The following is a 14,742-nucleotide window of genomic DNA, read 5'->3' on the forward strand; positions in this document are numbered from 1 at the left end:
GTTTTTTTAAAGTGAGCTTATGTCCAAATATGGCACAAAATGGGGCAAATACTTTCAATTTCAACGGAATCAAGCCAGCCAACCCCCCTCCTAGGAAAACTCTCTGCCACTCTCTGCCCTGGCAGCCGCCCCACCCCTTTCTTTACATGCGTCACGGCTGCCATCTTGACTTTTTTGACTCCGCCCAGCAAAAGAGCCTCCAATTAGCCTGGTCTGCGCAAGGAATCAGGAAGGCGGCCTGGTGAACTACCACAGCGCTGCAGGAGGTTGTCAGGAAGGCTTCACTCAAAAAAGCGAACTTCAACTTTTAAAAAAAGGAAGGATTTGAAAGCTGCCAGATATGACAGCTAAAGAGAGTTTTGCTACTCTCAGCAGTTTGGAAATGGGAGCTGGCGGGTCCACCCAGTTCAGCTTCGCGTTCCCAAGCATGTTGCCAGCCTCCCCCATCCTGCCAGGAGAAGCTATTCAGTGCTTAGAATTTGCTGCTTTTCAACCTCTCTCTCCAGCTCCCTAGTCGGTCCTATCTGGTGCCAGGTAGAAAAATACCCTGCCTCTTCCCGACCAGCTCTTCTTCCACCAGATAAAGCATTTACTATTGAAATTCCTTTCAAAGCCGGAAAAGAGCAAACCCCAATTGGGGGGGGGGAGGAAGATGTGTTGCACCCGTAGTGACCCGGTGACTGAGCAGCAACACCTTGTCCATTATGATTTGGGGAGGGTCTCCTGGGCTTCTCTCACTTCCACCCATCCACCTCAAGAGCAGATCTCAGGGGAGGGACCCCTCCCCCCCCAACACACACACACAGAGGACTCTTTCTCAGAGCTAAGAAGGCGCCCTGGCCTTCAGGAGTTTGGGGACTTTTAATTTCTGGAAAAGCCTGGAGGAAAGTCCACTCAGTTTTTCGCCTGTTAACTAACATCAAAAGGACCTCTGTGAGACTGATGACTAAAACCAGCTTCCCTGGCATTAACAATGCCAGCCGTTTGCTTACTAAATGTAGTTCTGACCAGCTCGACTTTTGTTTGCCTGCTTTTGTACTTCTTCCATGGATTTCTAGGTACTTTGACCACTCTACAAGCAAAACTTGAGGGAATAAATAAGGCGGCTGCAGTAAAGGCAGACACTTCACAATGCGCTACAATCCCTAGAACCTTCAGCTCCGCTTGGGGAGAAAGGCCACAAGGACACGCAGCCCATTTTTCCAGCTGGTGAGCGAGACAACCTGGTGCAACTGTGGTGAATGTCCTTCGGCTGCATTTTGCCACAAGCCCTTCAATTCCCTGCAGCAGCTTTCCCTGCACTCTCTTCCGCCCCAACTCTCCGGAGGCCACCAATGCGACCAAGGCAGGCAGCCAGCCAGCGGCACCTGGCAAAGGAGAGAAGAGGCCTCTAAGCCAGCATTTATTAACAGGCTGTAAACAAAGAGGGTTGCACCAAGGTATTTAGGAGGTGTTTGATCTGCCATTTTTAATAGATTGGTTAATATTTTATACTGCGTTCTGCTTAAATTGCTTTGTCCTTCAAAGAGCAAGCACTTCTTTGAAGGGTGGGCCTCTTGAATTTTTTCCTGTTCTTTTTTTGTGACCCATTCCCTAAATATCACCATCCCAACTTGTAGAATTTGGGATGGAAAGTCCCCCCAAAAAACCCCATGTTCTAAAATAAGCAATTGTATTTAATTAGCCAAAACAAAATCCTGCAAATACCCCACAAAAGGGGGGGGGAATCAATCCTGCCCTCACAATCTTCAGGTCTCCCCCCTCCCCCAGCCCTTAAGGCACAAGTGCCGCTTGGGCAGGACAGGGTTGCCCCCACCAGTCTGACCTTGAAGGGGGCAGTCTTGGCCTTGCTCCCGCCCGTCCAGCAGAGCCCTTCCTTCCACAGCCCCCAGTGTTGCTTTGGTTGCCATGGCTAGTCATGAATGTGTGAGGGGTGGACATGTAAATTGAAGTAATAAACAATCAGAGCTTCTAAAATAACAGTAACAATATCTCTTAACTGTTAGTTTCAGTCCAATTTTATTCAGAGGCCAACTTCAGGGAACTGGTGAACATTGAAGTTCTGGATTCTATCCAAAGTTTTGTATCTTTGAGTCAATGGGACAGGCCAATGGGGCCAATGGGGCATGGACTGAGCCTAGAGCAGATCCCTGGCAAGTGCTGCGCCCAGGTCAGAGCCCAGGGATCCCAGCGGGGCTACTGGAGCCCATCCATCCTTTGGTTGCAGGTCAACTCATGAGGGACGAGGAAGGACCTCCCCCCAGGGCCGACTAATTCAAAGAATCGGCCCATCTCTTCAGTCTAGATATTGAAACGAAGGGTCATTTCTTAGCCTTTGAGGAACCTGCTGGAGGGCTGGACTCCAAAAAACAGAAAAAGAAACTAAATCTGATTTAAATATGCTGTAAGTAAATTAAGCAATAAGTCAATTAAAAGCCAGTTTGGTGTAGTGATTTTGGCACAAGGCTAAAAGCCAGAAGACTACGTTCTAGTCCCATATTTGGCACAAAGCCAGGTGGGTGAACTTGGGCCAGTCCCTTTGTCTCAGCCCTAGAAAGCAAGCAATGACAAATCACTTTTGAAAAATCTTGCCAAAAAATCTGCAAGGACTTGTCCAGGCAGTCTTTGAGATCGGACACAACTGAACGGAAGTAAACTTGATCATTCTCCATTCATTTAGCAATTTCCCCTTCTTATGGTGAAAACTGCATGACTGCAGCAATTTCTGGAGGGACTCGAGGAGCTCCAAACCCATTCTGGAGAGGGGAGGGGGGAACACTGTGTTTTATGCCATTTGTGGGGAAAATCATTAAGAGGGCACAACGATACCAAGATCTTCACCATCCCAAGGGAGCCACGTTAAGTAATAAACACAAAGAGCTGAAATCCTTTTAAATAAAAACCAAGCCGCTCTTGGTGTTAAACTAAAAGAGGAAAAACGCTTGTCGCACTGTGGGCAATATCCTGCCAGGGAAGGATACTGGTGAAGTGGTTGCGTGAGAATTCAAGAGGCCTAGCAAGCAAGGAAGTTCTAGCTCTCTTCGAGAAAAATCAGAAATGGAGAAAGTTCTTCCTTCCATGTGCAAATCGTTTGTAAAAAATGAACAGGGAAAAGATGAAGAAGATGGGAAAGGACGTTCATTGACGTCCTCCAAAGTTGAATTTAATTATAGGAAAGTCACCTTTGGAGAACCTTGTGAAGGTCCTTTTCCATCTCCTTTTCCCCGTTTTTTTCTTGGAAATCATAGTAACACAACAGAAAGCTTAGCAAAGTAGTAGAGCAAGCATAAAAAAGAGGTCTTTAGTAAAAATGTAATAAACTGGCATAAATAAAAGGAACATCTTGTTTCTGGCAGCACCTAGTAAAATGCTTCCAAAGACATGAAATAGTAGAATATGAAAGGCAGCAGACAAAACAGTTCATATATTCCTTTTTGCCATAATTACTCACTTTTTTCCCTTAAAAGGGAAGATGATCTTCTCATACCAGCTTTATAACCACAACCCATTGAGCACTGTACCATTTTAAAAGGCCAAGCACATCAATTCCTAACACTGCAAGGTATATAACGCTCTTCCAAAGTCTTAAAAGCAAGCCATCCTGAATATTTTTTCACTTTTTTGAACAGAAGCTTGGCCCCTCAGAGAGCCCCTTGCGCGCGCACACACACACACAGAGGATTCTGCTGGCAAAGAAGATGCCTGTGCTGTTTTCAAGGAAGAGTCTAACACTGAACTGAGCCCGGAAAACAAGCGGTGACCAGCACTAACCTACAGCATCTGTGTGGGCATGAGATGATTGTGATTCCATTCATGGCTAGGAGCTTTCTTGGGTACTTTTCATGCATAAATGTACTGGAGCAGCCCAAGTGCAATTCAACAAAGGCATGGATAACCGTTGCCAAGTTCTGTAAATGTGCTCCCCAGCTTTCATCTAAAAACTGCCATGGGGCACTGCTAGGAAGCCCCCCACCCCCCTTCAAGAATACTTCCAGAGGAGTTAGGAGCTAAATTCCAGCCCTGAGACAGATTTCCTTACAGAAATTTGAATTCCTGGCTTGTCTGGCTTTAATTTCAGCTTGTTCACCCTCATCCCACATACTACTGAACTGAAGCAACATCTGAGGCCAATTTGCTTGGGGTTAATGACAAGCAGCAATAAAACTACCATTGTTGAAATACTGATGAAAACTCACAGCAAAGCTCCAGCTGATTTCTTTTGCATTGCTGGCAAAGAAGGGAACAAGATGAGCCCCACAAGGCACCCCAGGCTAATGGTCATGCTGATAGGCAAGGAAATCAGCCCCTTCCACTCACTGGGCATGTAATAAGCAATCAACCACTGCGAGGGGGCAGAGCTTTAGAGTAACAGATCCACGCTCCAATCTTCCTGGCATAAGTCAGGAGACTCAGTCCCACATCCTGACCAAAAGCAGGAAAGCTGAAATGGACCAGATCACTCTAGATATAACCAGGATACATTTCTCAAGAAGTCTTCACCAACTTGATCTCCCTGGCCAAGAATGAAATGTTTGCGCTTGGTCAATAATTCCAGGAGTCATGCAATTCCAGCAGTCAAACCTTGATATGAAGGACTCTTTATTTTACTGGGCTAATTCAAAGTTTTTAAGTTATGGTCTTGTAACTTGGCTCTTTTAAGCAATAAGGAACAAGGCCTACTTCCAACTTTTTTTAAAAAAAAATTATCCTAACCTAAAAAGAACCCTAGAGCAACTAACCTTAAAATTTAACTAAGTATTCCTTTAAAAAAAAAATCAAGCCACAAAGATGGCAGAATCCTTTTATTCCTTAAGCCTAGAAAGACATACCAAAATCCTTTTGTTTCCATGGGTTTTGCTCCCCTATTAGTAGCCCTGATAATGTTTATGAAAGTATTCAACATGCAAATACACACAGATGTAAATCAGGTGCAAGTATCCTCAACATCTATGGAGATTCTCAATCATCCAGGTTACGATTGTCCCAAAGGTGCTGGACTTTGTTTTTCCTTGAAGGTGTTTTACTTCTCACCCAAGAAAGTTCTTCAGTTTTGAAGAAGTTTTTTGGATAAGAAGTGAAATGTCTTCAATGAAAAACGAAAAAGTCCAGCTGACTTTTGAAAAAGCACCTTTGCGACAAGTATGCTACTTTCTACAAAGCTGTACAGGAACACCACCCCTCTGCTCTGCTCAGCAAGCAACTCTGAAATTGTGGTGAACCCCTGACAAGAAAAATAGGTCTATTTTGAGGTCAGGAGAACTTTTTCAAAGACTTAATTCTGAAGGTTGTTTGCAAATGTTGAAGGCACCAAGTTTTAGGAAAGATAGTTTACCTATTCCACCACCAAAGCTCTGGATTTTGCTGTTATGAGACAAAATGAAGATATTGTATCACAAGATTGCTTCACCCTTTGATGTTATCTGACCATTACAGAAATCAAACATACTGAATGCAAACCAGAGGCATGGAAATAACCAGCAAGACTACTGCCAACTTGTAATTTCTATTCTAGTACAAGTGAAAAGTTATTAAACACACAAGCAGCAATCAAAGTACTGGCATAATAAATATTTTAATTTCATTGTCTATTAAATTAGTTTTATTTCTGACCACAGCTTCATTTTGGCCCTGCCCACTTTCTAGATTATGTTGGGCAAACAGATCTGGGCTGCAAAAGTCCAGGCAGCCATGAGAGGGCAGCAAAGTGATACAAGAAACGGGGAGCTTTAACAGTCATCAACTGCTCATTTCTGCGATTTGCAAGTCAGATAGGGCAGGACCAGGAATGTGGCCCCGCACAGGATTGGAAAGAAGTTGCACATTCCTGCTGTAATCTCCTAGGAGGAGAAGATAAGGACCGTGAGTCACCAACCCCTTCAGATTGCGAGAGGAGTCTTACTAATACCCTGAGGCTGGTGGAGGCTTTGGATGGCCCTCAGACCTATAAACTCTTCCCATAATGTAACTTTAATGTAACAAAAAGAGATTATTAAATGAAGAATCACATGAACAAATTAATTCGAATTAATTTGAATTAACCACACTCAGGTTTTCTCTTGGAGCAGGACCCCCTTTGTGCCAGTCACTCCCTCTTGGAGCAGGACCCCCTTTGTGCCAGCCGCTCCCTCTCAGTCCAGCCCACCTCACAGGGTTGTTGTGGAGAAACTAGGAGGAAGAAGGAGTATTAGATACGTTTCCTGCCTTGGGTTATTTATAAACATAATAAAGGTGGGATTAAAAAAATAAAAAATCTAAGACTTAATCTTGCATCCGAGATAGGCAGCTCTAGAAACTGAATAACATAAAAAATAAATTAACACCCAAGTACAGATTTCCGCCTGGGAAAAGGGGCACTTCTCAGACCATCAGGGCAATTCTGGCACACTTCAAACAAGAGTGCTACTCAGGCTCACTGAAGACATACTTTTGCCTTAAGAAGGTTAAGTGAGCATTCTTAGTTTATCATTTACAGTAACTGCAAAGACAAAGACACAGTTTCTCAACTGTGGCAACTTTAAGATGTATAGACTTCAACTCCCATGGCTTCCTGGCCGGATGGGGAATTCTGGGAGTTGAAGCCCACACTTCTCCAATTTGCCAAAGTTGAGAAACTCTGCACTAATAGATCCCAGGAATACTGGCTTTGTTTTACTTGCTTAATATGAAATCAGATCAGACAAAATAGTTTCTGTCCATGATCACTGGAAGCAAGGGCAACTGACCCAGGCGCTGTGGGAATCTGAGGAAATCAGCCTCCAGGAGTTCACCTGGCAACTAGTACAGGTTTACTCTGGCCATAAGGGGTGCCCAGAAGGCACGGCTGCAGATGACCTCTGCCCAAAGGACTCCAGCTAGGAATTTGGTTCGGAAGGCTGAATACAGGGACAGCCTCATGGATTTGTTCCCCAGAGTCCCCTTCAAGCGGTGGAATCACAGCTGCAAATGTCTGAAAATGCCGATTGGTTGCTGGTGGCCCCAGGCGTGGGGGGGGAGGGGGAGGAGGCGCAGAAGGGAGGCGGCCTCCAAAGGGAACAGGAAGAGAGGGGAGGGGGGGCTTGTTACGACATCCGCCTTCTCAAGAGAAGGTCTTCAAACCCCAGTGGGTGCTTGCCTGGCGTGTCCAAAAAAAAAAAAAAAAAAAAAGCCCTCCTGCCTAGGAACAAAGCAGCCATTTGGTTTTTCTTTCTAAAAATGGCAGGGCTTAAAAAAAAACCTGAAGAAAGGAAAGCTGCAGGTCCATCTCATTTCAAAGGTTATACCACTCCAGTATCAGATGCCCATCTCTCTAAAGCAGCTATTGTACAACCCAAGGAACCGAGGAGTTAGAGAATCAAACTGATCTTTCGCCAGCAGTGGGGGGGAGGGGGGATCCACTCACAATACCCTTAGTATTTTAAGGAAGCTGTGCATTGCATTTCCCCCACCCCCCTCTATGCCACTTTGAAAACCATTCTCCTGTTGTGAGCTAATCAAACTAGTCCCCTATTTTGCTCCTTAGAGTTTTCAGCTAGAAAATAAGCCAAGATTGTCTCTTCTTTTCTCTTGGAATCTTTTCTCCTAAAATCTTCCTGTTTTTCCCCAAAAGGAAGTCAAGTACAGACTTGACATGCTCCACATTTAGCACACCTCACCTTCCTTAGCCGTGGAAGCCATTCCAGTCAAGCTCAGACAAGGCTCTGCAGCAACTCTGAGCTCATTTTCCAGCTCCAAACTAACATATTGTTGGCACAGTGAATCTGCAATGATTTCAGTTCAAAACTCTTTTCCAAAGCCAGTAGTCAGAAAGATATAGTTTATTACAGTTTATGCCAGCTATGTATATTTCAGCGATCACAGGGAAAACTCTGAAATTCCATTTTGAAAGACACAAGGAAGAATACAAGATATTGGCCCTGGTCCAACATAAGGCAGCAAAACCAGGCCAACCACAAAGGCGATTAGCAAACCATGGAGCTCCCATCAGCCCCCCAAGACAAGATGCCCCAGGCACATGGCTCCAGTCTCCAGAGGCATGAGCTGCTGCTCCCCATGCCGTGCATCCCCAACTGTAGCTGTGAGCTCTGCCTTGTTCCTGCTTGGCATCAACAGGTTCTCCTGCAGGGCTAAATCTCTCTGCACCATCTGACTTATTTTTAACTTAAAGAATATTACAAAACAACACAAGTTAATAGGCCGGCCTCCAAGGGCAGCGGTCCCTTCGGCATTCTTCAAAAATAAACATGGCTTCACTTGGGAGAGTGCCAACCAATCCCATGCAAAGATGCAGGTAAGGCAGGTGAGCGACAGCATCCCAGAAGGGATGGCACAGAGCATCTCTCAGCACTGCTGCTGTCTGATAAAGGACCAGTTTGTAAACAGCTGCGGCCACACAGCAGCCACTCTTATGAGCAGCCACAGGGAACCAGTGACGTTTCTCAAAAGTGCAAAGCTCTCCAGTCACAAGTTTCCTTACCCTGGAACTAGCGTCTGGGTCCCTGAAACTGGAACCCCCGTCCCTCAGCAGTCTCCCCGGCCTCTAACTTTCCACAGGGATCCAACTACAATTCTTATTCACCATCCAAGTCCCTGGTGCTCACATCTTGCAATGGTATGTCAGAATGGCTTTGGGGAACAGGGGCAAAGAGATGTTTCCTAGGAGTGGCCAGATAAGAGGGCAAATCTGTGGCTGGGTGGGGCAAGAGACTTAAAAGGAACCCTCCCCAAGATCCCCCGGGTGCGATTCAAGGTATTGGTTACCACCTTCAAAGCACTCCATGGCTTAGGACCTGGGTATTTACAAGACCACCTTCTGCTTCCAATAGCCTCCCACCGGTCAATTCGCTCCCAGAGAGGGGCTCCTCCGGGTACTGTCGGCCAAGCAATGTCGGCTGGCGACCCCCAGGGGGAGAGCCTTCTCTGTGGGGGCTCCTGCCCTCTGGAACGAATTGCCCCCTGAGATGCGGAGGATTCCCGATTTATGCACCTTCCGCCGGGCCCTCAAGACGCTTTTATTCCAACAAGCCGCGCTGGCCTAATTTTTAAATTTTTTAATTGTTAACTCTTAATTTTTAAATGTCCTAAACGAGTATTTTATTTTAATTAGATATGGGCCAAATTATTTAACATTTCTTAAATTGTTTTTTAAATTTTATATCTGTGTTTTTTATTCTGGCTGTACACCGCCCTGAGTCCTTCTGGAAGGGCAGTATATTAAATAAATAAATAAATAAATAAATAAATAAATAAATAAATAATCAATCAATCAATCAATCAATCAATCAATCAATCTCAGGCTGCAGAATTGTACTTCCAAATTCTGTTAATGTAGCTTTGCCATAAAGCAGAATTAATCTTATCTGGTTATGTTCCCTGTCTGGTTGATCTGGTAAGGCTGACACATCCGGAGAAAACCCGCAGTGCTTCGAGGGAATTGCTTCTGTTTCAGACTTGGGATGTCCACAATACTGGACTGCAGATCCTTTAGACCAGACCAGGGCCTTGTACAGCCCCAGGCCGACATCTGACCCTTTGGCTGTCCCTGTCTGGCCCATGTGAGATCACTTGGAAATTAGAAATCAAATGTAAATAAGTGTATACTACTCACGCAATGCAACTACGTTGCTTTTTTTTTTTTTTTTGAAGGCAACTATTTTTCAATTTACGCATGTGCGTGCATGCCTACACATCTTCAGTTCTATTGGTTCAGCCCTCCACAACAGTCTGAGTTTGTCATGTTGGCCTCTTGGGAAAATTAACCCTCCCCTTAGACCAGTGTTTCTCAACTTTGGTAGCTTGAAGATGGGTGGACTTCTACTCCCAGAATCCCCCAGCCAGCACTGCTGGCTGGGGGATTCTGGGAGTTGAAGTCCACCCATCTTCAAGCTTCCAAGGTTGAAAAACATTGCCTTAGACCAATCATTGCTACTACTGAGAGTAAGTGTAGCTTTCACTTCTCTGCAATAAAGGAGGACCGTCCCCTTTCTTGCTCAGCTTTCTGGATTTCCAAAGAATCCGATACTGTTAGGAACAAGATGCTGGCCTTGCAACTCTTCCCACAGGGCCCTTGTGCAGGAGGAGTCAGGAAACCCACAGGCCTGGCAGGAAGAAGGCCGTCTAGTCTTCCATCCCTGGGGTCTCCAGACCAAGGAGGTTCAGAGGGTAACTGCTGGGAAAGGCCTCAGGCTATGCCCGAAGGAGTCAACGGTTACAGGAGGAAGGTATGAGCTACTGAAAGCTATTGAATACCATACAATACAATACAAAGAAAGGCACCCAAAGCCACTGATTATGCTGGCCAGACACTATGGCGGGCAGGTGCTGCTGGCTGGGGAATTCTGGGAGTTGAAGTCCCTACAGCTTAAAGCTGCCAAGGTTGAGAAACGTTGAGCTACGCAGACCATGGAAGGCTCATCAAGGGAAATGGAAGCTTTCCTTCCGAAAAATCCCGCCGTCTCAAACGGTCCCTCCCAGCTGAGGCCCAGACGCCCACCCGCCGCTGGCTCCCAGCACTGAGCAACAGCGGCAGGCCCGGACCGGCCTTTGGCGCCCTAAAGGAACCGGGATTCTCTTACTCGACGGGCGAGGGGAGCAGGAGGGGGAGCCTGCAGAAGCGCCTCCTTGGCTGCCTCTCCAGCGGGGACGCCCCTGGGCCTCACGTGGGCAAATGGCCACGCGGGGGAAATGATCCCTCGCTCAAACTCTTGGCCGGGGCCGCCGCCCCGCCGTCTGAGGAGCGGGAAAGCGACGGGGGGCCCGGCGGCCTCTGCCCTCCTCCGCCTCTCGGCAGTCACGGCATCCTCCTGCAAGCCGCAGGGCAAGCGGCGATGCTCCGCGGGGCCTTTCTCCCGCGGCCGCCGGCTCCGCTTGCCCGCAAATCGAGGGGGAGGCTGGGCCGCCTCGCCCTTTCCACCCTGCCGGAGCGAGGCCCGCTTTCCCACGGGCTAACACCGGCATCCGGCCCGGCCGCTGCCGACTCTCAGCCGAGCACAGCGGTTCCCAGCCAGACACCCGCGCGGCCCCCGCTCCGGCCACGCTGCCCCCGAGGAGGAAGGCGGCCGCGCCCACCGCCCCTCCCTGGCCTCCTTCCCGCCGACGGCAGCCCGGCGCTCCGACCCGGGTCCACGGGATGCCTGCGACCGGCTCCCCGGTCCTGAGGTCAACCGGCGACTCCCGCCCATCGCTGCCTCGGGCCCGGCTGCCTCGCCCCTCACCACCGGGCCTCCCGCGGGACTTCCCGCCGCGCCAAGCGCTCTCCTCGGGCGGGGCCCGACTGGCGCAGCGGGCGAAGCTGCCGGTAGCGCCGCCAGGACGGTCCCGGCTCGCTCCGAGGCCGAGGGGCTCAGCACCCCCCGAGTGGCCGTGGGCGGAAGCGGCGAGCGCGTGTGCGGGGGGCCGCCGCGTTGGCCTGGGCCCGCTCCCGCGAACGACGCCCCAATCAAGGGCGGGACGTCGGAGCGAGACCTCCGCCCTCCCGGTGCCCGGCGCAAAAAGGCCCGCGGCCGGTAGGAGGGAAGACCCCCAAGGGCGCCCCCAACGCTCCCTCCCCGCCCCCCCCCGCTGACGCCCTTCCGCTCCGCGAAACTCCGGACGGCCGCCATGCGACGCAGGCAGAGAAGGGGCGCCCCAGTCCCGCGGCCTCCCCTGCCCCCCCCCCCACACACACATACCGTTTTCGGCATTGTGCCGGCGGCCTGGGCGTCGTGGGGCTGCGGGCGTCTCGGCTGGGAGCTTCGCTGGGCGGCGGGAGTGGCTCGTCGGCAGGCTAAGAGCCTCGGCCAAGCGCGCCGCCTTTATTCGGGGCCGGCGCTCTGGAGCCCCCGCCCCGACGCTCCTGCCGCTCTCCCGCCCTTCCCGGGCGGGCCTCGCGCCTCCCCGCCTCGGGGCTTCCCCACCTCGGCATCCTCTGTGAAGGCTGCCCGGCGCGCGCCCGGCGAGGGCGGGTCCCGGTCCGCGGTGGGGCTCGGCGGGCGCTCCGAGAAGGCAACGCTCGGGAGCCTCTGGCGCGCGGCCGGCGGGCTCTGGGCTGAGCTGGAGACGCGCCGCTTTCGCTCTGGCGTTTTGTGCCGGTGGGCGGCGAAGAGCGGCTCTTGGGCCTGTGGCGCGCGACCCCCTTCCCCCCCCTCAGGCGGCCTGCCAGGCGTCGGGGGCCCGGGGCGCTGAGTGCGGCAGGGAAGAGCGAGCTTCTTCCCCCCTGCCAGCCCCGGATCAGCACGCCCAGCCAGCCGGCTTGGGCCTTTCAATCAGCGGGGCTTCCCTTGGCACTGTTGCCCGACGACCCTTTGAAACATTCCCGCATGGAATGGGTGCTGCTGGCCCTTTGGCCTTGCTCAGAGGTTCTGTATTGGGTAAATGCAGAAGGTGGATTCATTTCATGCAGTCAGGAACCGAATTACCCAGAACTTTGCTTGCAGACTGCACAATTGAATCTGAATAGATGCTCCTTTTTCTCTATATACACCAACACTCAAGGTGACTTCCAACAATCGAGTAATCGATTAGGATGGTTACAAAAAGCTGCCGGGGGACTTGCCATCTTCCTGACTCCTGGAATGTTGGGCGAAGGGAGCAGGGGTGAAATCCAGCAGCTTCTGACAGGTTCTGGAGAACCGGAGACGGAAATTTTGAGTAGTTTGGAAAACTGGCAAATACCACCTCCCAGAGTGGGGAGGGAATGGGGATTTTGCAGTATCCTTCCCCTGCCACACCCACCAAGCCACGCCCACAGAAGTGGTAGTAAAAAAAATTGAATTTCACCAATGGAAAGGAGCCTCCTTGGCAGCCCCTCCGAAGTCTGGGACAGAGGAGAAGGCCATTTACCCAACAGCTGAGTCTTGGGATGGGCATCTTTCTCAATGGCCAGTTAGTAGCCCAGGGGCCGGTTCATAGCCCGAGGCCCCCTCTGGACAGAATTGTCCCTCGACTCCCTTATCCAGCCTAGTCTGGTGACTAGGACCATAATTATATAGAGAATCCTTCCATACAACCTCCCTAGATTTTTTATTGAAGCTTTTTTTCTCCTAAAACAATGTATCTGTTGATGGACTGGCACAATGTTTCTCAACCTTGGAAACTTTAAGATAAGTGGACTTCACCATTGTCCTTCGGTCCTGTGCAGAACACACTGGGCAGCAAGTGTCGGATCATTTAAGTGGACTTCAGTTCCCAGAATTTCCCAGCCAGCTTTGCTGGAAACTGCTTTGACTTGCCTTTTATTACCTTATAAGTAACTCAAGGCAGCGAACATATTTCCTCCTCCTATTTTCCCCACAACAACAATCCTGTGAGGTGGGTTTGGCTGAGAGAGAGAGAGAGTGATAGGCGCAGAGTCACCTGGCCTGCTTTCGGGCTTTATTTATTTTTATTTTATTTTATTTTATATTGGATTTCTATACCGCCCTTCTCCCTAAGGACTCAGGGCGGTGTACAGCCAGATTAAAAAACATGCAGAACAAATATTAAAAACAATTAAAAGATATATAAATTTGGCCCAATTAAAACTCATTTACCAATTAAAAACGTTTAAAACATTTAAAAACAGTTAAAAATTTCATCTTAAGCCAGCCCGGCTTGTTTAAATAAATGGGTTTTAAGGGCGCGACGGAAGGCACTGAGGTCTTGGATTCTCCTTATCTCTGGGGGGAGCTGATTCCAGAGGGTGGGAGCCCCCACAGAGAAGGCTCTCCCCCTGGGGGTCACCAGCCTACATTGTCTGGCTGATGGCACCCCGAGGAGGCCCTCTCTGTGGGAGCGCAAGGGTCGATGGGAGGTCGTTGGTAGCAGCAGGCGGTCTCGAAGATAGCTAGGCCCTATGCCATGGAGCGCTTTAAAGGTGATAACCAACACCTTGAAGCGCACCCGGAAGACAACTGGGAGCCAGTGCAGCTCGCGCAGGAGCAGTGTTACATGGGAGCGCCATGCTGCTCCCGTCACTACCCGCGCTGCTGCGTTCTGGACCAGCTGGAGCCTCCGGGTGCTCCTCAAGGGGAGCCCCATGTAGAGAGCGTTGCAATAGTCAAGGCGAGAGGTGACGAGGGCGTGAGTGACTGTGCACAGGGAATCCCGATCAAGAAAGGGCCGCAACTGGCGAATCAGGCGAACCTGACAAAAGGTCCCCCTGGTTACAGCCGTCAGATGTTCCTCCAAGGACAGCTGCATATCCAGGAGGACTCCCAGATTGCGAGCCCTCTCTGTGGGGGCCAATGACTCGCCCCCAATAGTCAGTGATGGAGTCAACTGACTATATCAGGATGCCGGGAGCCACAGCCACTCAGTCTTGGAAGGGTTGAGCTTGAGCCTGTTCCTCCCCATCCAGACCCGTACAGCCTCCAGGCACTGGGACATCACTTCAAGGGCATCGTTGGGGTGGCCTGGGGTGGAGATGTACAGCTGGGTGTCATCAGCGTACTGGTGGTATCTCACCCCAAAGCCACGGATGATCTCACCCAGCGGCTTCACATAAATGTTGAACAGAAGGGGCGAGAGGACCGATCCCTGCGGCACTCCACAAATGAGAGGCCTCGAGGTCGACCTCTGCCCCCCTGCCAACACAAACTGCGACCGGTCGGAGAGAAAGGAGGAGAACCACCGCAACACGGTGCCTCCCACCCCCAACTCTTCCAGCCGGTGCAGCATGATACCATGGTCGATGGTATCAAAAGCCGCTGAGAGGTCTAACAGGACCAGAACAGAGGAACAACCCCTGTCCCGAGCCCTCCAGAGATCATCAACCAACGCGACCAATGCCGTTTCTGTGCTGTGCCCAGA

General features: G+C 50.1%; 1 protein-coding gene across 1 annotated transcript in view; it reads right to left on the minus strand.

Annotated features, from left to right (window-relative positions):
- Positions 1-12,188, minus strand: part of MSN (moesin) — a 60,283-nt gene extending 48,095 nt beyond the window's left edge. Inside the window, exon 1 of the mRNA XM_034435170.2 lies at positions 11,646-12,188. Coding sequence (XP_034291061.1) covers positions 11,646-11,657 — 12 coding nt within the window. The 5' untranslated portion in view covers positions 11,658-12,188. The remainder of the gene's footprint in view (positions 1-11,645) is intronic.
- Positions 12,189-14,742: the final 2,554 nt, after the last annotated feature.

This window comes from Pantherophis guttatus, chromosome 12 (assembly GCF_059756535.1).
Source record: "Pantherophis guttatus breed Tessera chromosome 12, ASM5975653v1, whole genome shotgun sequence".
Classification (NCBI taxonomy): domain Eukaryota; kingdom Metazoa; phylum Chordata; class Lepidosauria; order Squamata; family Colubridae; genus Pantherophis; species Pantherophis guttatus.